This window comes from Dreissena polymorpha, chromosome 5 (genome assembly GCF_020536995.1).
Source record: "Dreissena polymorpha isolate Duluth1 chromosome 5, UMN_Dpol_1.0, whole genome shotgun sequence".
Classification (NCBI taxonomy): Eukaryota; Metazoa; Mollusca; class Bivalvia; order Myida; family Dreissenidae; genus Dreissena; species Dreissena polymorpha.
This window is the reverse complement of record NC_068359.1, coordinates 123870871-123896592: the sequence shown is the minus strand read 5'-3', so window position 1 is coordinate 123896592 and position 25722 is coordinate 123870871. Positions and strand designations below refer to the sequence as shown.

Sequence of the window (25722 nt, the reverse complement as noted above, 5' to 3'; positions counted from 1 at the left end):
CAGACCCAAACCAAGTAAATTCCATAGATATTATCATTCTAACAGACGGACAAATAAGCCAAAAATTGTTACCCTTTTCGCGAGTAAAATAAATGATTTGATCTGCTTGTGAGGATCCTGGATCAAAATATAAGTCGATGTGCCAGCAAGTACAAAATGACATTAAAAAGTTTTTCCTGTTCTTATGGTGTTTTTTAGCTAACAATCAGTTTTACTTAACATTTATAGACAATAAACAGACACTTGAAACAAACTTTATTAAGAGAAATTACTCATGATCATGCAGTTGTGTTAGTAGAATATTAAAACCAGTAAAACATAAAATCAGACAGTTGTTTAAAAATATCTAAGTAAGACATTATAATTACCTAGCAAACACATAATAGTACAGAAAACTTACAAACAATGATAACAAGTCACACAGAATTTTGCCAAACAAAATACATTATACAAGTTGTAAGATATGTAAACTTATGTAAATAAATTTAAATAAACTAATATTAAAGCAAATTAATTTGCATAAGAACAGAAATATTCTATTAATTATTAGAATTTCACTTACTTTGGAACAATGTCATACAACTAGATCTGACAATACAAGTAAAGTCATGACAGTAAAAACAGGATCTTATTTCCAAACTTTATTTAAACATTTTTACATAAGAAATCAGCACAGAAATACAGCAATGATCTTACAAAAGATTCAAAACAACACTCATTTGACCTGCATCTTGTGAAAAGGGGTCGCAAAGTCTGGACAGAAGGTAAGCTCTCCGCTAAAGTCCGACAAGATTTTGTGGTCTCATTAGCAAACATGAAAGCTTCTGACATGACTGCATGGATGAGTAGGCTGGTCTATGGCTATGCCGACTGCAAAAGGCTTCCATTTTCCAACAACGCGGATCATTAAATATTCCATGCAATCTTAAACCCTCTGACCAGCAGTTAAGCTTCAGTATATCACGGTAACCAACAAATAATTTGCAATCCTGTTGCCATTAATAACTGAACTCGCACATGTCATATTTGTTTACTAATTTTTCATGTTTTCAAATAATAAAAGCAAAAATCGGATTTGTTTTTTTGTATCCAAGAACAAAGACCTATGGAAATTCATTTATTTCTAAAACATTTTACGTTATATAATTCTGAATATTTGAAAGTAGTCACTAATACCCTTTATTCAGAATAAAATGATAAAACTTATAAAACTGTTTAAATGTCTGATTAAACACTGATTGATTGAATAAGTCCATCTGTCTAATTACAAAACTATTATCATTCAAATTTAATTTACAAAATTTGAAGTGACAAATTACTAAATATTCCATACATCCCTTTAATACTAACTACATTTGTAAATATCACGACTACTGCACAAGTGCATTTTTACAAAGATTGCTACAAAACTGTTGTTTGAGCAACATCAAAACAAAAAACAAAAGACGCTTATTGATACACAGAGATCTACGAGATCAAAGTTCATGAGTGATTATGCTGTATTTTCTACAATCATGCATGATTCCTGATCAACATACTAACTTTGCAAATAAATTATTGACTATACAAGTCCATAGTTGTAATAAAAAATTATATAAAAACAAATAAAAGACAACGTTTTACATCCACTAATTATTTTGCCACACAATTAAATTGTATTTTAAGAAATGCCAGGATATGTAACAACTACACTCTTCAATTCTTCTTACAAGTGCTCTCAGTGTTTTTACACTTCCATGTGGCGGCTATCATCTAGTGGCTTCTTTCAATCCAGTTGAATTGTTAAAAAAGCATCCCTATATGACAATGCATGTCATTTTGTAGGTGTCTACACTGGTGGAGTTCCTGATGGCTTCAGATGGCACTATAGTTTGAATTATAGCAACCAGTGGCTTGTTGCTAATTGTTTATTTGTCCACAGCTAACAGCACAGTGTGTTGACCTCCTATTTTTCCACAGCTAACAGCACAGTGTGTTGACCTCCAGAAGATACCTGAATTACTTTCCTGCAAAGATACAAACAACTATGTAACCATACAGTGTCAAATACATTATTTGTCAAAGTGAGTCTGTATAAATACTGATAAGGTACAATATTGCATCAATATTTCCAAGTGTATAAGCCTATTAGCAAATAATATACATAATACATTTAAATCAATAAAAATCGCTAAAACTATGAATTGAAACAATTAAAACTATATAAAATCAGAAGACCAGGTGACAGCAGAAAGTAAGGTCTCAAATAAAACAGACATAGCATAGGCTTTAGGACCATTGATAATACAGTATACTCTTTCAATAAAGTTTTCTTTACAGGACAAACTATATTGCACATAACAAGTAAAGAGCAAACTGACCGGTCCTGTAACTGCTTGCCGTCCATTTTTGTTGGTAGCCATGCATCATCTTCTGAACCATTTCCCAGCTGCTTGGAGGTGCCCATTCCCCAGCATGAGACCGTCCCTGTACACACATACATTGAATTAAATAAATATAAGTCTAGATCTGAGAAAATGGGGCTTATGAATCTGGGTAAAATAATTCAGTGTCCTCCAGAAAAATTGGAGTTGCCAGATATAATTTCAAAGTAGCCGGCTATTAAGCACTAAAACCAGTGTTTTTTGTACCATTTTAATGATTTAAATGATATTTTGGGGATAAGTAGTTGGTGTCTAGACTGAATGTAACTGGTGAAATCCCCGGCCGCCAGTGCTTCTGGAGAACACAGTCGTAAATTGTCATCACATTAACCTGTACAGTTTGTATAAATCTTTTCACATTTTTATGGTATTTTTTCGCTTAAAGTCTCTAAGTACCCGGTAAATCTTGTTTAAGCCAAAAGTGTCGTGTTTTATTGGTATTGGCAAACTGCACAGGTTCATAGGAGAAGACAATTAACACAAATGCATTAAGCCCTGTTATCCCAGAGTGTGCCTGATACACATTATAAACTGGGCTACATTAAATATTTCATTTTTTTACAGAAATATTTTCAGCTCAATACAAATACTTCTGATGTCGAGGTTTCCATGAGAGTAAAGTAAAAGTGGAATAAATTAATGTAACAAAAATACATCAAAATTTGCAAAAATTAAATTAATTGTTAATTATCTAATTTAAAAAGATCCTTTGTAAAAACATCAGCTACCAAAACATTAGAACCTTGTTTAAAATAAACAAATGCTCACAATCATTGATTGCATAACATATGATACATCTTTAAAATATAGTAAATCCCAAACACATACCATCCTCAAGGAGTGCAAACGAGACTGAATTACTGGCTGATATCTGGATACATTTCTTATCAAGTTTCACCAGTGTGGGCTCCTTGGTTTCTGTGCAGTTTTCTCCAAGACCCAGTCGCCCATACTCCGATCTTCCAAATGTGTACACATTGCCTGGAAAAGAATAAACAAAGGATCTTATTGTGTGTATTACTTAAGTGTACAAAAGTACAAGTACAGAAAAAGTACACCTAGTGCATTATTTTAGTAATTATTAATAAGTTTATTATTCATTTTAAAATTGAGTTCATAAAAGCTGCTGTTATAATATGAAAACAACAGCACTTGAAGTAATTTTAAATTTATCTTTACTTTATTTAAAAATTCATCAAAATGGTAAATTACATAATGCTTCAACGTTGTTTTATTACTTCTTAACCATGTGGACACATATTCTGTACATTTTAAGACACACAAAATGTTAATAAAATAAACGCAAGTGTTCCATGTAGATATTTATATTAATATTTAAAGGCTGTCACTCACCAGCATTGTCCAGGGTCACAGAATGATGCTGCCCACTGGCCACACACACAAAATTCTTCTTGCTGAACGCTTTCACCTTCTCTGGAACAAATCTGTTCTTCATGTCACCAAATCCTGAAATAGAGCAGTCAGATGAAATCAGCTTTTTATTCACTAACAGTTAAATAAGTAGAAAATTCTGTTAATATAATATTCCCATAGAATTATTAGTTTATGAATTAAATTATATAAGCATAATCATATTTTAATTTTTAATGGAAGGTTTATCAATATAGGAGAACAAGTTCAGATGTCTATAACATTTGTAAATGAGGCTGTATAACAAGTTTAAGTGCTTATTTATATACTGATTTAAATGGCTGTATGTATTTTAATCAATACATAGCCTACAATCTTAATGTACTTAACCCCTACCTAGCTGGTAGTAGTTGTTCAGGCCCCATGAGTAGATATCTCCGTTCCTGTCCTTCGCGAAAGTGGCATACTGTCCCACAAACACGTCCTCAATGAAACACTTCTTGCTCCGAAAATGAACTGGGGCTTGGTGCAAGATGTATGCTGAAAATACGCATCATAAACATCAATAATTATTCACATAATGATGATGTTCAACAAATGTTTTTTTCACCAATTTGGGGTCCTGTCCTTTAAATATGGAAAAATCACATTGTTTTTACTTAAATTGTGAAACTACTGTTGTTTTTGGGATTGGGGTCAAATTTCAGCCACAAATTTGGTCAAAAAGTACCACTTTCCACTTTTGTTAACTGTTAGCTATTGCCAAGTTGCATCCAGTCACTCATAATAAAGCACAGAGATGACATATAATAAATTAAATGGCAAGTTAGAGAAAAAATGACACTAGTTACATGAAAAATTCACGCCATTTTACCAACAACCTTAAACAAAGAGGCGGATTGTTGATACTTTATATCTAAAATGCCACTTTGTTTTGTAAATTCTTACAATCATTTTTATTTGATTAAGTTTTGCAATTTACATCATGTCAAAAAACAAATGCTTTTGATGGGTAATGTACTATCCGTACTTATATAAAATGACATAGATTGTGATAGAGTATTATTTGATCTAGCTGCACTTACACAGCCCTTTCCTGCCCCCTCTCTGTGAAAAGCACTCAGCAACTCTGCCCAACTGTCCCTGCTCAGCACATCCTGTGACAATAAGAGTTTAATAAGTATACATTTCATTATGCTATATTATACAAGCAGCGATACACTTCATTTCATTTGTTAAATCAAGTATTGATGCAATTAGAAATGTGTCAGTGACACTGGTGCCCCCGCAACAAATGCTTGGACACGGACCAATCAGTGGACAAAACCACTATCAGACAATTTTCAGCCAATTGACTGCAGTAATTCAGTACCATGATCATATACATATAGGATCTGGCACAAATTGTCATATCATACCATATTTTATTAAAGTTCAGGAATATTGTTAGTAAGCGAGCCTTTGGGGACAAGTTTAACAAAATATGGTATGATATGCAAGTGTCAGTTCTTTTTTATCACATGCTTTTAAATAAGCAAATTAACTAAATATTTACACAAACATAATGATAAATCCTGAATGTTGTTTACATTCCGTGACGTCATTTGACGTTGCAACGTCATTTCAGCAAAATAAAAAAATGCGATTGGTCAATAAACGAAAACTAAGCCAATGCAAACGCTTAACAAGAGCACCGCCTTGCGGGTGCAGACCGCTCATCTATTTTCTTTTTAAAGGTGAAGGGACTCTCATTTTCAATCACAAAGGAGGGAGGAGTGGAGTGTATAGTGTGGGGTTGTGGACATTTATTACATTATCTTCCAAAAAGCGAAAAAAAAAACAAATCGGGGGGGGGGGGGGTTTGGGTGCGATGGTTGGACGGTATTTCAAACATAACCGTTTTAAAAAAAAAATGGGGGGGGGTATAGTGTGAGGGTGTGGTGATAATTTGTGAGATGATCTTTAAAAAAAAAAAAAAAAAAAAAATTGGGGGGGGGGTGGGGGGGGGTATAGTGTGAGGGTGTGGTGGTCATTTGTGAGATGATCTTAAAAAAAAAAAAAAAAAAAAAAAAAATTAGGGGGGGGGAGGGCACGGGGGATGGTTTGGGTGAAGTCTATTGTGGTATGTCAGGTAAGAGTAGTTTCATCAAAGTATCAATCAAATCTAATCATAAATAAAGAAGTTATGGCAATTTTAGCAAAATTTAATAATTTGACCTTGAGAGTCAAGGTCATTCAAAGGTCAAAGTAAAATTCAAGTTGCCAGGTACAGTAACCTCATGATAGCATGTAAGTATTTGAAGTTTGAAAGCAATAGCCTTGATACTTCGAGTGGATCGAAACACAAAATTTAACCATATATTAAAAGTTACTAAGTCAAAAAAGGGCCATAATTCCGTAACAATGACAACCAGAGTTATGCAACTTGTCCTTTTACTGTACCCTTATGATAGTTTGTGAGTGTTCCAAGTATGAAAGCAATATCTATGATACTTTAGGGGTAAAGTGGACCAAAACATAAATCTTAACCAAATTTTCAATTTTCTAAGTATAAAAGGCCCATAGATCCGTCCAAATGCCAGTCAGAGTTACATAACTTTGCCTGCACCGTCCCCTTATTATAGTTCATAAATCTTGCAAGTATGAAAGCAATAGCTTTGATACTGTAGGAATAAAGTGGACCTAAACACAAAACTTAATCAAATTTTCAATTTTCTAAGTATAAAAAGGGCACATAATTCTGTCAAAATGCCAGTCAGAGTTACATTACTTTGCCTGCACAGTCCCCTTATGATAGTTAGTAAGTGTTGCAAGTATGAAAGCAATAGCTTTGATGCTTAAGGAATAAAATGGACCTAAACACAAAACTTAACCAAAATTGTCAATTTTTTATGTATAAAAAGGGCACATAATTCTGTCAAAATGCATGCCAGAGTTATCTAACTTTGCCTGCCCAGTCCCCTCATGATAGTAAGTAAGTGTACCAAGTTTGAATGCAATAGCATTGATACTTACTGAGAAAAGTGGAACTAAACGCAAAACTTAACCAAAATTTTCAATTTTTTAAGTATAAAAAGGGCACATAATTCTGTCAAAATGCATGCCAGAGTTATCTAACTTTGCCTGCCCAGTCCCCTCATGATAGTAAGTAAGTGTACCAAGTTTGAATGCAATAGCATTGATACTTTCTGAGAAAAGTGGACCTAAACGCAAAACTTAACCGGACGCCGACGCCAACGCCGACGCCAAGGTGATGACAATAGCTCATAATTTTTTTTCAAAAAATAGATGAGCTAAAAATGTTGTCTTACACATGTGTAATGTAAAAAAATATGTAATGGTTGTATTTCATGGGAAACAGGGTATAGCATGTGATAGATGTGGGAATTAAACTATGAGCCCTTGAAGCAGATTTACAAAAAAGTTAAATAGATGTTCAAGAACAAAAGCTCTTGGACAAACATATGGACAGATGATGCAAGTGCTTAATGCATCAGAATACTACCGTAATCCACGTACCGCAAGTGTACACCTCTCCATGGCTAGTTAGACACACAAGATGATCTCCCCCTGATGCAATCTTTATCACCTCCTGGTCAGCAAGGATCTGATGTGGTTTGTTTTTAACACCCTCCTCTGTCAAACCCATATGTCCATTTGCATCCTGGAAGATATAGGCTTATTTATTTTGAGATGTGTATTTTATGCATGGTTAACTTTTAAAATTGAAAGATTTGTATGATGTTTTATTAAGCACATTCACTAAATATGTAATATGGATAAAAAATGTATTTTGTTGTTTGACCTTTAACCTCTATGTGCAACCTTTACCATCCCTTTGATTAAGAAAAATGGGTGTTGAACAACAAGTCTTTATATCATGATTCATGTGTGCAAAGTCATTAAATGTATAGTTGAGACAGGAATTTTGTGAAGGTCACCTTCATAGGGCGCAAAGCTAAGGTGTATTATAATAATGGTCTATTATACAGTGGTACCCCAAGACTGATGGTCTTACCCTAAAGTTTCCCCATATGTAGACCTTTCCCTCCTCGGACAGTGCGGCAGTGTGACTGTCTCCACCTGACACCATGACTATCCTTGGCAGCCCCTCCACCTTGCCAGGACGGGTCTCTGCTCCGTCTTCACTGGTGTCCCTGCCCAGGGTTCCCTCATCATTGCAGCCAAAGGTGTACACCTACATTAAGCAGTTCAAATGATGTAACAATGTAAAATACTACTTAACAAAAGATTGAGTAAACAGATGATCTTATTACTACACTGTACAAACTGCTGAAGTATTTAAATACACATGATTTTCTGTGTATATAATCACACTCACATGTTTTACTTTATTTGGTCGTTATACCTACAAGAATATCAATTCAGTCATCTTCCACTATTTTGCTGAATAGAATTTTAGAATAATAATATGGGGAATGTCCTTACCTCCCCTTTTTCCGTCAGGCACACAGTGTGCATGCCCCCGCCGCACACCTGTATGATCTTGTCCGGGATGTCGACCAGCGTGGGACGTGCCTTCTCCATCACATCTTCACCCAGGCCGAGTTGCCCCACATCCCCTTCGCCGCATATCAGCACCACGCCAGCAACATCTTGGTGACAGGGGTGGTGGACTGAACACACAGAAAAGTTAATATATATTCCTTGACAATATGTGTTTTAATCAATCATTCTAGTTATCATTCCGTTTCTTATGTGTAACATTGTGAAATTTATTAAGCAAATACTGAACATTTATATTTAACATTCAAAAGATGTAATACAAAACATTAAAAAAAATATTTACACCATGGTAAAAACTTGAGCTCGATTGGTCATTGTCGGCTCGGGTACTACTTACATGTACCCCGGGTACTCTTAAGTATACTAACATGTACCCCGGGAACGGTAAATATACTTAATCGTACCCGGTCGATATTAGACTGTACCCAAGTATTTCCGCCCCAAATCCGATGTCGTAAAACCCGCTACCGATTATCTTAAAACTTCTCTTTTTAAAAAATCTGCATCAACATGCTTTTTAAGTATGATTTTCGATAATATAGATGCCATTTTACAGAAAATTGACATATATGTAAGTATTATTAATTAATTCCAAAAAATAACGGACAACGACCGATTTAGCGTTAAATTTCCCGGGTACGACTAAATATATTTACCGTACCCGGGATACATGTAAGTATACTTAAGAGTACCCGGGGTACATATAAGCAGTACCCGAGCCGACAATGACTAATCGAGCAATACTTGAGCATCAAACAATTTCACCAATATAATTACAATTAAACAATTATAAAAACCTTTTTTCTTTTTCTGGACACTATCTGTAGCATGACTGTCCGACTCTCTAGTTCGCTTTTTTCCTCGTCCAACCATCTGAAACAAACAGTTTTAAATAGAAAATTTACACAGCAAGTAAAATTGTGTCAAAGACCTATAAAATATATAGGTCTTTGTGTGCATTCAAAATATAAAGCTTTCAGTCCATGAACTAAGATTCCATTTAAGGTGATTATAAAATTATTACATTCTGTTGATTCATAACAAAACATGACTATTTTGTTTTATGGTTAAACAATTTCATGGTTTGAACTCACCTGACCATTTTTTGCATCTTTGAACATGTCCCCAACATTAACTGTTTCACCAACAGTTTTTATCTCAAATGGAGGCATGCTTATGATTTAAGAAATAACTAAAATCTAAAATAGAAAACTCTTAACTAAAATTATGATATCTTAATCCAGTATTTCCTGTTTAGACTAAGCAGATTATTAAATCAACATTCAATCTTCAAGTTACTCTTGTCACAACACTATGGGCTCTGTTTATATCAAAATCCTGATATACATATATCAGTCTTGCTGACTGATTAAAAGTGCAAATTGCAAGTGTTGAGATTTACAAACAGTGACCCCTATTTATTGCCAGAGGAAATAGCCAACTGTGAAACCAGTGTGAACAATAACATCCTGAGTTGCAATCAGGTAATCTGTCTAGCAGCTGTGTAATTATGACACCAAACCAATAAAGATAATTATCCCCTTTGAAAACAATCACCAATTAATTGCTTAGCAATTGTCAGTTGACAAATATTAAGCGTGAAAAAGATAACAGATGGGTCAATAGTATGTCAATTGTATGTTTTATCAAAATTGTTTGATTTCTTTTTTAATATGAGGCTCAATAAAAATTACATTTCTTTTTATTTTAAATATTTACATAGTGGGATGATAAACAAGAATTTATATAAAATGGATTGTTAAATTCACCACCTGAAATAACAAGAGGGCCATGATGGCCCTGTATCGCTCCACTGTTTTTTTAATGCGAAAAAAACGTGCAATGCGCATGGGTTGAAATGTACTTAAGCATGTGACTTTCTCTTTCTATCCCTCGTCCCACTGGGCGCTTAAAAGTTGGAAGGGTGAGCTTTTTTATATAATGGAAAAAGTTACTACCATTTTAACTAAACATACTAAAAAGCCTGGGAATTGCATGTTGCACAGATCCTTTGCTAATAACATAGGTACATTTATCTCTCCAAAAGATATTGTCGTTCTTTCTATTTCACATACTTTAAGATGCTGAAGATCAAATCTACGCATTTGATATGAAACAGATTCACAAGGCCCATAGGAATCAAAATGCCTTAACCCTTTACCAAACGACACATTTTTGACTTTCTCAATTTGAAAGAGGTTGCAGACGACAATTAAATTGTAATGGAATATGAAGGAAATGATCAGGTAGGGTAGAAATAATTGTGATAAAAGGAGAAATTGCTCATCTTGAGCAATTTCTCCTTTTATCACAATTATTTATAAAGTTGTCAGCTACAAACCCGTAAAATCCTGTTAGTGTTTGGTAAAGGGTTAATAATCTCTGGTTCCTTCTTAGAGCCTTTCACACATTTATAACAAATACAATAGTAGCATCTTTCTTTGTAAAGAATCATCTCAAAATATAATTAACGACCCACACATCCCTAAGACCAACAGGTCTGAGAATATTATGATAATCTAAAGATTATTTCTTTATATTTATAAATGTATTTAATTAAGTAATACATTTGACTTCTAAGATCAATTCATAACTTATTGTAAGAAAATTATAAAATGGTCAGAAATATATATGGATCGTTGAGCAATTGACAATCATATCCACAATTCATGAGTCACGATTCACAAATGGAACAATGAATCATTAGTTATTAAAAAGCAGCATATACGATAGTTAAGAACATTGCACTTCATTAATCCAAACACCTTCTCTTAGATACAAAGTTCGAGTCAACCATGCAGTATCATATATTGACTTTTCTTGAAATAATTATGTTCATGGAAGTTGTGTTTTTAAAATCAATAAGATATGATAAACTGGTTTAAACACTACAAAAAAGACATGAAATTAACATGTCATCCGAAATATTTTTATCCGGATATGTGTTCACTTTCAACACATTTAAATAAAACCCGACTTTTTTCAGTTTATAAGAAAAACAATCATAAATAACACTTTTTCTTACTTCAATTTCTTTGTAAGCAGTCACCATCTGACATAAAATGGCACTAAATGACAGGGTTTTATCTCATGTTTATAAGTTGTTGTTGTTGTTGGTTACAGCCACACGGCCGCAGTAATCTCCCCTGGTAAACGTCATATGTTCAGTTTTGTGACCCTCAGGGCAGGGTCAAATTTGAGCCCAGGGGAATAATTTGAACAAATTTGGTAGAGGCCTAGTCTAGACTTCATGATACTTGTTATAAAACGAAATAAAGAATGTCTTGGGAAGCCTGTGTCCGCCTCTGTTATTTTTGCGATGATTAATGAAATAGAAACACGACTTTGATGTTCTTAATGCACTGGCCGGCGCACAATTTGATATTTTTTTATTTTATATACACACCCTACTTGTTATTCATACTAAGTAATCATGAATATCGTAGTTCTTATCATACGAAGTAATAATACAAATCTTAGTTCAAACATATATAATTGACATCAAATGGGTGTAAAATAACAACATTTCAATTCGGAAATATTTTAATTAGTCAATATATAGTGTAATGTTACCTACTGAAGTGAAGTCACTATTACAAAATATGAATATCTTGGATAACCGACAACAAAATACAAATGTCGGAAATGACATTTGGAAATGACCAATTTCGGATTAAAAATTCATAAATAATCGTTGATACTTGGAATTCGTGGCTCAGATTTCACGGGAGGGTTTTTGTCCGGTCCCGTTTTTTCATGGGAGGGTTTTGTCCTCCCCCGTTTTTTTCATGGGAGGGTTTTTGTCCGTCCCCGTTTATTCATGGGAGGGTTTTCCGTCCGGCCCCTATAAAACTGACGGGAGGGTTTTTATCCGGGAGGGGTTTTGTCCGGCATTCCTATAAAATATCACTACACACCAAATTTAGAAGCCCTAGGCTCTATAATTATGAACATGAAGATTTTTAAAGTTAGCACAAAATAGGCCTTATTTAAGCATATGTTCATTTTTGTTTACCCCAGGGCAGGGTCAAATTTGTCCCCAAGGGCATAATTTGAACAAACTTAGTAGAGAACTATTAGATGTCACTAAATAGCGAATTTGGTTGAAATAGGCCCAATGGTTATGGACAGAAAGATTTTTAAAGTTTGCACAAAATGGGTCAAATATAAGCATATGTTCAATTTTGTGACCCCTGGGGAACGGTGAAATTTGATATGAGGGGCTTAATTTGAACAAACTTGGTAATGGACTATTAGAAGTCATTACATACCAAATTTGGAAGCCCTATGCCATACGGTTATGGACAAGAAGATTTTTAAAGTTTGCACAAAATAGGCCTTATATATGGAAATTTTCAATTTTTTGACCCCCCCCCGGGCAGGGTCAAATTTGACCCCGGGCAGGGTCAAATTTGACCCCAGGGGCATAATTTTAAAAAACTTGGTAGAGGACTATGAGATGTCACTACATACCAAATTTGGTAGCCCTAGGCCCAATGGTTATGGACGAGAATTGTTTTTAAGATTTCACAAAATAGGCCTTATATAAGCAAATTTTCAAATTTTTGACCCCCCGGGGCAGGGTCAAATTTGACCCCAGGGGAATAATTTGAACAAATTTGAACGAGGTTCACCCCCAACAACATTCCTGAGAAATTTCATCAGAATTGGACCAGTAGTTTAGGAGAAGATGTTAAAAGAAAAAGTTAACGCACGGACGCAAGCACGCACGACGGACACAGGACCATGACATAAGCCCCGCTGGCCTCTGGCCAGTGGAGCTAAAAACTACAAAGTTACTTAATAAAACAGTATGTACCTCAGGTTTTTTTTTGGCCCGATTTTATAGCCAAAATTCAGCTATTTTCCCAATCCCAAAAAGTATACTTTTTTCCCAAAATGTGGCAAAAAATTCCCAATTTCCAAAAAAAAAAAAAAAAAAAAATTATTATTTTTTTTTTTTTTTTAGAAAGAAGTCGAATGCGTATTTTATCTCAATTTCAATTCAATTACATCTAACAAAGTATTATATGATTTTGTTTTTTTAATTTGAATGATTATAAAGAGTCATATCAAATTTAGTATTTCCCTAATCAGTGGACTTTTCATGTGGAAAAAAAGGCTAATGAATTCATTTTCCCAATTTCATGAAAATGCCGATAAAATTCCCAATTCCAAAGCCATGGGCTATCTTTCCAAAAAGTGGGAAAAAAACCTGTACCTTCAGTGATTTTTTTTTGCTATATAACAGCAGTTGCCTTTTGAATTGGGTAATATAGCGAGATAAAAATAGAGGAAAATGAAACATGATTATAAATAAAAGTATTTAACTTGTTTATAAATGCATGTTTGACTGCATTTTTTATTTATATAATAGTCATACAAAATTATATTCCTGTAATATAAACTCAATAAAACAATTATTTAGTTTAATAGAAAAATTTGGCATTTTGGTAAGATTTGTGGGAAAAAAATATTTTTGCAATTGGAAAACAATCTGTAACATACTGTATTTTAAGGCCAATAAATCACTGAATCATGATAGTGATAACTATAAGAAGATAAATCTAGCCAATGATTTGTCAAAATATTACTGACAGGCCTTTTTGTGGCAATTTCGGGAAAAATGCAATTTCAGGATTGGAAATTTTGTGTGTGAAAAAATTGTGAATGTGGGTCATGAAAACCAGTGTTGGAAAATTGGAGTTCAGTCTACTCGCAAAGTGAAAGCATTTTAGATGAGTATTGTCAGAAAAATGGAACAACAGCTGTCTCCATAGGATGATATTTGCCCCCAAAAAACGCTTTGATAGAAGTTATGAGCATTTTTCGAAACCTAAACGCAGATTTCAAAACCTAAACACGGACCCTAAGTTCAAGATCAATGGGGTCAAAAGATGTGTGCCTATAGAAAGGCCTTGTCCATATACACGTCATGCATACCAAATATGAAGGTACATCTGAAGCGACATAGAAGTTATAAGCATTTTTCAAAACCTAAACGCAGATTTCAAAACCTAAACACGGACCTTAAGTTCAAGGTCAAGGTCAAAGGGTCAAAATGTGTGAGCATATGGAAACGCCTTGTCTATATACACATGCATACCAAATATGAAGGTAACATCTGAAGCTACATAGAAGTTATGAGCATTTTTCGAAACCTTAATGCAGATTTCGAAACCTAAACGCGGACCCTAAGATTGTAGATAAGGTAAACAACTTAATATTTATGGTGTTTTTACACATATTCAGTTACATGCCATCATAAAAGTTGTCTATTTTGATTTATAAATTGTCTTTGGATTATAAAATAAGGTAAAATCAGCTCAACTTCTCAGTATAATTGGATTATGGAACAAAATGTGTCAAATTGGTCATGCACACCTGTGTCCAAGTTCCAAAATTTTACATTTTTTCATGAAACTTCTGTTTTAAACAAAACTATTTACACATTTACTAAGGGGTTGAAGAATCCACTCGCCGCTCGCATATGCGAGTGAAGTTGACGGTCGGGCGAGTAAAATTTGCAAAATACTCGACCAACTGGGCGAGTGCTGTTTTTCAAGTTGAGAAAAATAAATTCAGTTCCAGAACTCCTTCCACATCAATACAAATTGCGAACAGTTTTTCGAACTAACAAAAAATACGTTTAGTACACAAATAAACTGCACTTTCGTTTTGACAATGAAAAATGACGTCACGGCACAGTAAAAATAATTATCGAAATCGGCTGCGCTCTTTTCGTCGTTGTCAGTGCTTTTAGCTAATCGATTAAAAGTGAATAAAACTGTTAAATATATTGGTCATTCCCTGAATTTTAATGTAAATATCAATAAAACAATAATACATCACTGGTTAATTATAATACTTCTTATATTTAATTAAAAATAAACAGAAAAAATAATTATTTATAAACAGAATAATTCCGAATTTCGTGATCAGAAGCCTTAGGCAAAATTTACCATATTGTAACCGTTTGTCAATCAAGCGTGTCTTTCAGTAAAAGTTCGTCTGAAATATTAAAATGGAAAAGGGTTCTATTTTAAAATATCTGCAAGGTGGTGGCAACAGGGAACAGAAAGAATTAGAAAAGTCGTCAAAACGAGAAGCGGAAAGAATTGAGAAAAGGAAAGAGGTGCAGAAAACGTAAGGAAAGCAAATATAATCCATCAGATAATGTAGTTAATTTGTTTGCAGTTTAGTGTCACTATGTTAAGTAGGTTTAAAAGGTTCTGGTTGATCATAACTATAAATATAGATATCTATTTTTTTAATGCAGGGCGAGTAGATTAAAGTGAAGGGGGAGTGGATTGTCAGACCTACTCGCCCTGCAGGGCGAGTGGCTCTGGAAAAATTCTTCAACCCCTGTTACTGCTATGGAGATAGTTATATTCTGAAAGATACATGTCTTGGCTGTCATACATTTTTTTTGGTTTCAATTATTGCTTTTGGAAGCGAATATTTTGCTTTTGTTCAGACCATGGTGTTGTTCAGGAAATTTGACAGTTGTATCCCTTGTAATTATTTGTAATACATAGAGTATTTTTCTTAAATATTCCTGTGGTTAAAAGGCTCATATCATGCAGATATTAAGGCTCATGTAAAGTGTAAAACTTTAGGCGTATTCTTCACATAGGAATACTTCAATAAATATTATGGCAATAAATTCAATTTATATGTCAATAGCCTCGCAAACACTTCAGGCTTTTTCCGCTCCATTTTGGGAAAACGCCACACTGGAATTTTGGGAATTTCGCGTCGTGAAAACCCCCATTTTGGGGAAAAAATTAATCGCAAAATTGGCTCAATTGGGAAAAATTATCGCATGTAAACAGTGTTTCTTATATTTCAAAGAAGCCGTTAACTGGTAAATAACGACTATTTGGAAAACTTATTATTAAAATTTTACAAAATATTATGAACATGTGTGATAAGTGAAGGTTTTTTAATCTGAATTTGGGGAAAAGGCTTGGCCTTTTTTGAGGTGAAAAAAAATCGCGCGAAGCGCCGGATTTTGAGGAAAATAAGGAAAGTCTTAAATAATCATTAACATATTTTACAGTTTTTAAAACAAATTCAAGGCAACAGATAATTTAATTATGCAATACTTTCTATTTTCTACACAGGATCAGGTCAACTTATATATTTTAAGGGTAAAAAAAAAAAAAAAAAAAAAAAATTTTTTTTTTTTTTGAATTGGGATTTTTTTTTTCAATTGGGAAAAAAACAACCAGATTTGCATTGGGAATGGGGCCGAATTTCGGACCCGTGGCATAGGGCGGAAAAAGCCTGCACTTGTAGAACATATAAGAAAATGCTAATAAAAAAAATATGATGCAAAATGTTGCTTTTGAAGAAATAATCAAAATAACAAACGGAGTTAAATTGAACAAATTTCTTTGGTCAAAATATTGAATACAATTAATGTTAGTTACTACAAATGAAAAGTCCACACAACACACGCCAACAATCCTAAAATATGCAAAAGAAAAACATTATAAAAAACTGTCAAAAATTAACACAATAATTGGGAACTACTTTAAGTATGGTGGACTTTCCAGTGAACCTTCATTTTCAAAATTACTTATTTACTCGCAATACAGTACTCATTATAGTCACAAAATGACACAATTACAAAAAAATAAACAAGGGACAAAATTGTCACAAAACCAGGTTTTTATTGTGAAAAAAAATCTGATAAAGGGAGACAACTCAAACTGAACTTTTGAAATGAACAAACAAAATTAACCCCCTTTGTAAGTTTGTTTTAAAATAAATCTATTTTTAGTCGTGGCGACCTTGACATTGGAGATATGGACGTGATTCTTTCGTGCGACACACCGTCCCATGATGGTGAACAAATGTACCAAATGATTTTAAAATCTCATAATGAATGACATAGTTATAGCCCAGACAAGCTCATTTATGGCTATTTTTTACCTTTGACCTCAAAGTGTGAGCTTGACCTTGGAGATATTGACGTAATTTTTTCGCGCGACACACCGTCTAATGATGGTTAACAAATGTGCCAAATGATTTTAAAATCTCACAATGAACGACAAAGTTATGGCCCGGACAAGCTTGTTCCGCCCGCCCGCCAGCCAGCCAGCCAGCCCGCCCGCATTTGCCAATCTAATAACCAGTTTTTTCCTTCGGAAAACCTGGTTAACTATATTACCAAAAGGCAAACATTTTGATTGTTCATTTGAAATATATAGGACTCGGAACGACGACTAATTGGCTACCTTAAAACATATAACAACATGTTTATGTCACATCTCGAACTCCATACACTTTAGTTAAACGTGGGGCATATAACATCCGGTTTCAAGGAAGTCAACATAACAATATTTGAATTAACGATCTAGGCATAATATTTGTGGGATCGGAAAAATGAATTATACAAATGTTGGGCACACGTACATATTAAACCAACTGAACACTTACATTTCTATAAAAACCTTGTCATCGATTAAAAAATGCATTTGTTATTGATTTGTCATGTTTACTTGTTCAGCTAGCCATTATTTGCCGGAAGTATATTCGAAAAATATTTCTCTTTAATTTCGATAATTTATAAATTATTACCGATCCATTTGTTCTTCAATTTTTATAAATTGTTTATGAGGTATTTTCAAGTTATATTATCGAATAAATATAATATGTAAGCAATATTTAACAAATTTGTAAATGCGGATCAATACAAACCGCTGCAGGGTTTTTTTTTAGAGAAAGGGGAAGACGCTGGACGCTGGGTGAAAGGGGAAAAAAGAGTGCGAAAGAGACATTTTAGGGGAAAAAAATAAAAACTGTTCATTTCAATGTCTATCACTCATCAAAAGAGGCTTGTCTCTGTCCTTTTTGTTCTTAAACACATTTAACACGTATTAAAGTCAAAGTCCTTAATTAAGTTGCAGGTGTAGATCTAATTATGGGAAATCTTTTCAACTATATTTCTGTACTGGGGCCGGGGGACGATGTCAATTTTGTGATTTCAATTTCATGATGAATGGGTTGACGATCTTGATCTGCTACCGTATTGGAAGGGGAAGGAGCGGCAGCTGCCGATTGTCTTCTTTCACTTTCACAATGTTCGATGTTGATTACCTCAGAATCCTGCTGGGTTGTAACGGTTTTCGATGATTTTTTCCTTAAAAAATGCCTCGATGCTTCCTGTATCTTCCGAGTCCGAATGTTTTATTTTGTTTGTGTAAGAACGCCAAGTGTGAGCCATTTTTTTCTGTTTTCACGTTTATATCTTGGCTTGCACATAGCCCGGATGAAAATTCGACTGGTTTCCGGTAATTTATTAATGAAACACCCTTCTCGCGCAAGACCGGTATCCAGTAAAATAGTCACATGATTATTACGATTAGTTGCCCAGTTTACATGACGTAACTTAAGAGCTATATTTAGAATAACTGGGATTCCCAGATTTTTTGTGTTCGTCTGGAGAGAGAGAAAGATCGTTGTACATGGTGCAAATTGGATAATTGTCGAATGCTCAAAGGAAAAATAAACATTTCTTTGAGAGAAAATATTATATTTTGGTGAAAAATATTCTTGGTGGGGAAATTGTATTTTGAGGGGAAAAATTCTGGTAGGGGAAGACGCCGAATATCGGCGTCACTTTCTTAGTAAAAAAAAACCCTGCGCTGACCAAGATGGATGACAAATGAAATTAAATCGGGAGGAGACTCAAATGTATCAAGTGAAGATTCTATTGAATAAGTGAATTTCACATAAGCGTTATCAGGGACTACCCTAGGCCTTAAAAATAGGGAGAAGTGACTTCTCCTTTTTTCCGAAACAGGGAGAAGTTTGGGAAATCAGGGAGACGTTCGTGCGAACAATATCAAAAACAAAACATGTTCATTTCACAACTTTTATTATTTCTATCATTATACTATGCGTATTTGTAAAAACAATAAATTCTCATTGAAATCTACTATCTATTTAAGTAATTTAAGATATGAGCCGGTAGCCCCTTTTCATCACATTTATCGTCATTATATTACCATCATTCTTATGACTGCTTTTGTAACAAAACACAATCGTAATGCATAGAACATCTAGTATATCTATTACTGTTTATCCGAATACTATACACGTCCGAAATATGTACACTTAAGAATGCCTTACCTGTTTAACTTTAATAATCCAATTTTTCCTTGTTGTTATCTGGTTTAACAAACCTTATCAAATGTTTGTTAAAACCAGTTAATGCTTCATCCATTACTTAATCACCATTACTTGTAATTTAAATTGCCAGCTATGAATTGAATGCGGGTTGAATGTTACAATGTCCGCCATTTGCAATGTCGAAGGTCATAACGTAGCAATTTAATTCATACTCGGAAAATTTATATCTAATGGAGGAATTTTTTCTCAATGTTTATGTGTAGTATCATACATGCCATACGTCCCGATCTCGGCGGACAGTCCCGCTTTTGGGCCCTTTGTCCCGCCGTCCCGCCATGAGACGATTTGTCCCGACATTCGTAAAAAACGATGTAAGGTGTATAGGTTCCCAATAAAATTCGCTATTCAAGCTCTGTTTCGCTAACACTTAACACCGCTAATCCCTTTATTGCCCCCCAATTAACAATCCGATTCTACTTATCGTGTGTACCAGTGTTGTTTATGACACCTTATCAGCGATTTATCGGCTAATTATTGATTTCATCAGGCATTCACACCATGGTGGTCTTCCAGATAGTGGTCGCTTATTGCTATCGATAGTTTTATAATATTGAAATAAATGTTGAAAATGTGTTTATTTTGTATTTGTTTGAAACGGTTTACAAAACAATTGTTTTGTAAAATTAACGCTACGTCATAAATGAGTCTTTTACATTCAATGTTTACTGTAGTTCCAATATAGCGGGATATTCTGAATGTGCAATATACCAAAATCGCAACGAACAGTCCAATAAGTGATACCCATCCTGTCTAGTGTAATTGTAATAAAAACAACGAGGTGCTATATGCATGACAGTTTGACCCTACTCCAATTAAGCTAAATACAACGAGGTGCTATGCATGACAGTTTGACCCTTCTCCAATTAAGCCGCGACAATTGACAAGTAACAAACTGCGCATGGACACATGCTTTAAAAAAACATCGCAACAAACAGTAAAAGAGTTACCCATCTTGTCTTGTGTTATTGTAATAAAAACAACGTGTTGTTATTCATGACAGTTTGACACTACCCCAATACAGCGCCTGACAATTCACAATTCAGTTTAATCTGTGTATATAGGAAGAAAACAAAATACGGAAATGTGTACGGCCGCGCATTCCGTGTGTAACTGATGTAACTGTTCGGTAGATAGTGTACTGTAACCCGTACTTTCAGTCAATTGGATAGCCTCCCCTGCGTTAATGTTTGCCATTGAAATTAATATAATGAGTATTGTTGTCGTAATGTTCTAGATTTTGTACTCTTAAACAGATGAATATTATCTTCGTTGTTTGCTATTGTCTTATTTAATAAAACTGTTATTGTTATGTTTTAGATTTCATGCTTCATATCAGATGTTTTATGTCTTGAATAAAAGTATCAAGAGTTTTTGTTAGTACTATACTGACTATAGTAAAGGTGGAATGATAGATCGTTTTAGGTGTCCTGCTTTTTGGTCAAATGTCCCGACAATTTTTTATGGAATGTCCCGCTTTGGACCTAAAAAATTATGGCATGTATGGTAGTATTATGACTTGTTAATATAAAAAATGAATGTGATTGCAGTTTATATCAGACGGGTGTTTAATACTCGTAATTATCGGTGGATTAACAAACTGACAAAACTAGTTGGACTTAATCGTGGATCTACGTAATTAATAGACCTTTGATCAATTTTGTTTTTCTTTTATTATTTTTGCCGACTTTCTTTAACCATGCCGTTTGCGAAAAAACTGCAATTATCGGATGGTCAAACAATTATCACGTTATTATTAGACAACTTGCGGCACGCGCGAAGAGGCACGAGTGTGTTGTTATAGGAACCAATATTAAGGGACTGCTTTGTCACGGTCAATTACCGAACCGTGCGGGGGGTAAATTGTGTAACCGTTAAATAAACAACAAACAATTAACTTGCTAATCGTCTGCGGGCGGTAGCACGCATTTGCAATAATAATCGGGCGGCTTGATTTTCGCTTTTCCGGTCTTGTTTACTAAAAAAATCGGGCGACTTGATCTTCGCTTTTCTGGGCTCGTAGGGCGATATCACGGGCGTTAGAGCGAAATTATCGCCCGTAGTAGCCCGTAGGGTAGTCCCTGCGTTATCAGTGATTTTTTTGCTTAAAATTACAGCCGATTTTCGGCTGATTCCCAATGGCAAAAATCAATGTTTTTTCCCAAAAAGCTTACCAAAATTTCCCCCAAAAAGCCCAATCCCCCCCCCCCAATTTTTTTTTTTTTTTTAATTAAGAAAGAAGTTTCTTTTGCCTTATTATTTCGTAACTCTAGATATCAACTATTTATTTAAACCTTCTTGCAAAATATATAACTTTAATTTAGTCCTTTTCGTCGATAAATCATTCCCGAATTTGCAACTCTTATCAATTAAAACAATCCCAATGTGACCAGACTCCTTTTCCAAAAATGGCTAGAAAAACCCCTGAAGATGCACTTTTAAACAATTTTAATGTTGTTACTTATGATCATATTTATAATGCTTAATTTTTCCAATTTCATGGTTTATCGCGCTATTTTTCCCAATTTCATGGTTTATCCCGCTAATTTTCCCAATTCAAATGGCACAGGCCGTAACAAATAAAAGCAAAAAAAATCACTGGTTATGGAGATAATAGGAAAATGATATAGTTTCATGAAATATATTTTATTACATCATAACTCCTCTTGATCGCATGCTATGCAAGTGGAAACTTAGACTTCTTCCAAAATCTATAAATAGCAACTCGTGTGATAAACTCGCGTGAAATACGCATAGTGTTGTTGTGGGGCTTCATTGACGCAATTCAATGGTAGTAGTACCTTAAATATAACTGACCTATACTGTTAGTGGTTTTATTTGGTTCATGTGAGTGTTTTTTAATGAATTTGAGAATTTGCCATAAATTGGAATATTTTTGCTAATAATGACATTACTACTTAGATTTGTTTTTTGTTTTTTTATTTATACATATATGGAAATAATATGTAATTATTTTAACCATACTGGTCGTGTACGTAATTCCGGCCACTTTTGGGACTATTTTAACAAAATCTTTTGTTTTAGGCAACTGGTTGAAACTAAACTTCACATATATAATCCTGGGTTCAAAACTCATCTAGCATGAAAATTTCAATAGAATTAGATCAGTGTATGTTACTTTTATGAACAGAAATTAATGACATATAAACTATCAATTTTCATAGGGCAATTGTACCTAAAAAATCGGCCACCTTTTAGTTTAATCTGCAGGTAAAATTACAAAGCAATATCTTTAGACAAATGTCCTCATTTTAGGAGTATTAATAAAGGTTTACACAAACAATTTTTTTTCACTTGAAACTTAAAATATATGCGACATTATATACCAGTTACTCCCCCTACCTAACTTAATAAATATAGTGAACAATCACTCTCAATTGGCAACTGCAAATTCCTAAAAACTATTTGTTTTTAATATGTTTTATACAAAAAAATAATACAGCTAAGAAATTTAACACATTTTGTATAAACAGTTTACTTTATTGTCGATTTTTAGTAAACGCTTGTATTTATTTGTACAACAAATAACCTATTATTATTCTAATCAAGGGAGGTAATTCATATATTTAAAAAGTATATATTTGGTCCTAATTTTTATGTTTTGATATATGTTTTTATACAATTAATTGAAAATACCTTAGTTAAAGTTTATTAGATAAAAAATAACAATTTTAACAAATATATTTGTTTCTTATATAAATATAAGTAATACAAACATTGAGAATGTCACTTTTTCCACATGACAAAAATATCGTCCTTCAATTGTGACATTGTGATATAAAAGTTCACAGTGATATGCTTCTTCAATGTGCAAAATATTGAGAAAAGGGTCGGTTTTTAAATTGATTTTAATATAAATCAGCAAAATGTGTATGCTAAGATCATGAAAATGATTTAACACAGGTGGCCGATTTTTTACGTACAGGCCGGAATTACGTACACGACCAGTATGTACATTTCATTAATTTATTTTGGGTATAACTGATCATTTTTATATTTTTCAATTTCTTCTATGTGGGTTCATTTTGGCACTTAACATGAACCTTAAAGGGGCCTTTTCACAGATTTTGGCATTTTTTTACTTATTCATTAAATGCTTTATATCGATAAATGTAAACATTGGATCGTAAAAGCTCCAGTAAAAAATCAAGAATAAAATTAAAAAAAGGAAAAGAACATTGCCCGGACCAGGTTTCGAACCAGTGACCCCTGGTGTCCTGCCAGAGTCCTGAAGTAAAAACGCTTAAGCCTACTGAGCTATTCCGCCGAGTACATATACATGAAGTATTTTATACCTTATATAAGCAATCTTCGTAGTTTCACAAAATTTAACGACAAAAACAGAACTCTCCAAATTATTCAATCGTTTCGCGTTGCAACGCTTTATAATTTTTAGGTTTTAAAATCGTCAAAAGATGGATATAATGGCTATATTAGACCATGGTAAATGTTCAGTATTACTGTTTCCTCACAAATATCATAACTAAAACGAAAATTTGCGAATCTGAAACAACTTTTTTCAATTTTGTCAATTTACCAAAGCGTGAAAAGATCCCTTTAATACTGCAAGACAAGATATAGCACAGTCCTCATTAACATCGTAAATGTGTTAGTGGCATTACTAGGATTTTATGACTTTGGAAATACGCAAGTTTTATAAAATATTAATATCATAATTTAAAAAAACGGAGAATGTAACGCAGACAAAACTACGATTGACAATCTGACATGATCTGAACCGGCTACACTCGCGAAAACTAATTGTAAACGTTAACGTCATACTTGAACTCATTCTTGGCATATATAAAAACCATTGGATTATGGAATATTTCAATAAAGTATCCATCTGAATAAACATGCTCTTACCATTTATTTTTTTGTTTTAAAACAGAGCAACATAAATTAAAAACGTGCACTTTTACGCATGTTATTGGCGCCTCAGCAGACGACTTAGTCTAATACTCCAACGACTACTTATTTTCGGAAGTCGATAAGGGATGGATTTATCAGTCAAACGGTTTTGGATGTGATATATTTGTGTCTATTGTACATATTCGTTTGTAAATCGGCTATTTTTCTTGTGGATGGTGTGTTAACGTACTGGCTTTGTAATCAAGCGATCGAAGATTCACTCTTTTTGCTTCAGATAACACACTAGCCAGTCGTTCTTCGCACGAGACCTTACAGCATGTTAACCGATGCAAAGACCTATAAAATACATGTATTTTATAGGTCTTTGACCGATGTATATGTGCAGCTGTAACGTGTAGTGAAGATTACAAGGAATTGCCCGGACACAATATATTTTCAAAATAGCCAATAATATAGTTTCCTCAAACAGCCTACACTTTTTGAAGGCTAAGTTTCAGAGGGCTTCAAACCCGGCTTCAAACCAAAGACCTATAGATAACACAGATTGGAAACTCTGCTCTTCGCGATAGCGATATGCGATAATATCTAACGATGGACGCGGGTCACGTGACATTGATTTTGGAGATGCCGGTGTACCTGTAGATTCTTCCCTGTTCCAGCTACTGTCGGCCATTTTGTTATAAAGCAATCAATTATTCTTCGTAATTAGTCGTTAATATTTGTTGTCGTAGGGTATTCTGAGCATGATCTGGTATTTTATATTATATTGATATTGTTATTAACAATCTTAATGTGTTAATTAGTGTTTTAGCGCTCGGTTGTCAGTTTGCAGAGCAATGAATGTCTGAAAGCGCAACGTTACGAACTTCGCGTAGTGAGCAAAGTCGGTCGCCGAAAAAAGACATATTGAATATTTTTTGTGTGATTAAATATAAGTATTTATTTTCTGTGTTAATAATTCTTTAGGTTTTGGTAGTTATTATTCTAATTAATTATTAATTTATCGGAATTTGAAAGAGAACACTGGATTCGTTCATTTTCGATATTTGAAAAATTAAAAGGCCCGAAGCATTTTTTTTTAAACATCTTCATTAAGCATCACATATTGATAACGTAAGATTTTTATGCAAGGTGAGATGTTAATCTATGTATGATTTATAAAAAGTAGACGAAAATGAGGTATTTTAAAGGATTTTGCCTTTGTACAATTTGTACTATTTTATACTGTTATTCCATTCAATCATTTTTCACACCTGTCGCCAAAGTGGTTTGTTTCTTTTTGACAAACTTTTCTATTTCTCATCCCATA

General features: G+C 33.8%; 1 protein-coding gene across 4 annotated transcripts; it reads right to left on the bottom strand.

Moving 5' to 3' along the window:
- Window positions 1–242: 242 nt before the first annotated feature.
- On the bottom strand, window positions 243–24522 carry LOC127880800 (regulator of chromosome condensation-like). Of its 4 annotated transcripts, XM_052428233.1 has the most exons (12): window positions 9416–10250; window positions 9119–9194; window positions 8244–8431; window positions 7813–7992; window positions 7314–7458; window positions 4880–4951; window positions 4191–4334; window positions 3777–3890; window positions 3252–3404; window positions 2361–2466; window positions 1981–2006; window positions 243–1942 (listed from the first exon to the last, which is right to left on the bottom strand). In XM_052428233.1, the coding sequence occupies exons 1-12, from the start codon at window positions 9491–9493 to the stop codon at window positions 1908–1910; spliced, it is 1317 nt and encodes a 438-aa protein (XP_052284193.1). In that variant the 5' UTR covers window positions 9494–10250; the 3' UTR covers window positions 243–1907. The 4 variants fall into 4 exon arrangements, with proteins under 4 accessions (XP_052284193.1, XP_052284196.1, XP_052284194.1 ...); XM_052428236.1 differs by lacking the exon at window positions 9416–10250 and adding an exon at window positions 24408–24522 and having other exon boundaries at window positions 243–2006; XM_052428234.1 differs by lacking the exon at window positions 9416–10250 and adding an exon at window positions 11347–11540 and having other exon boundaries at window positions 243–2006.
- Window positions 24523–25722: the final 1200 nt, after the last annotated feature.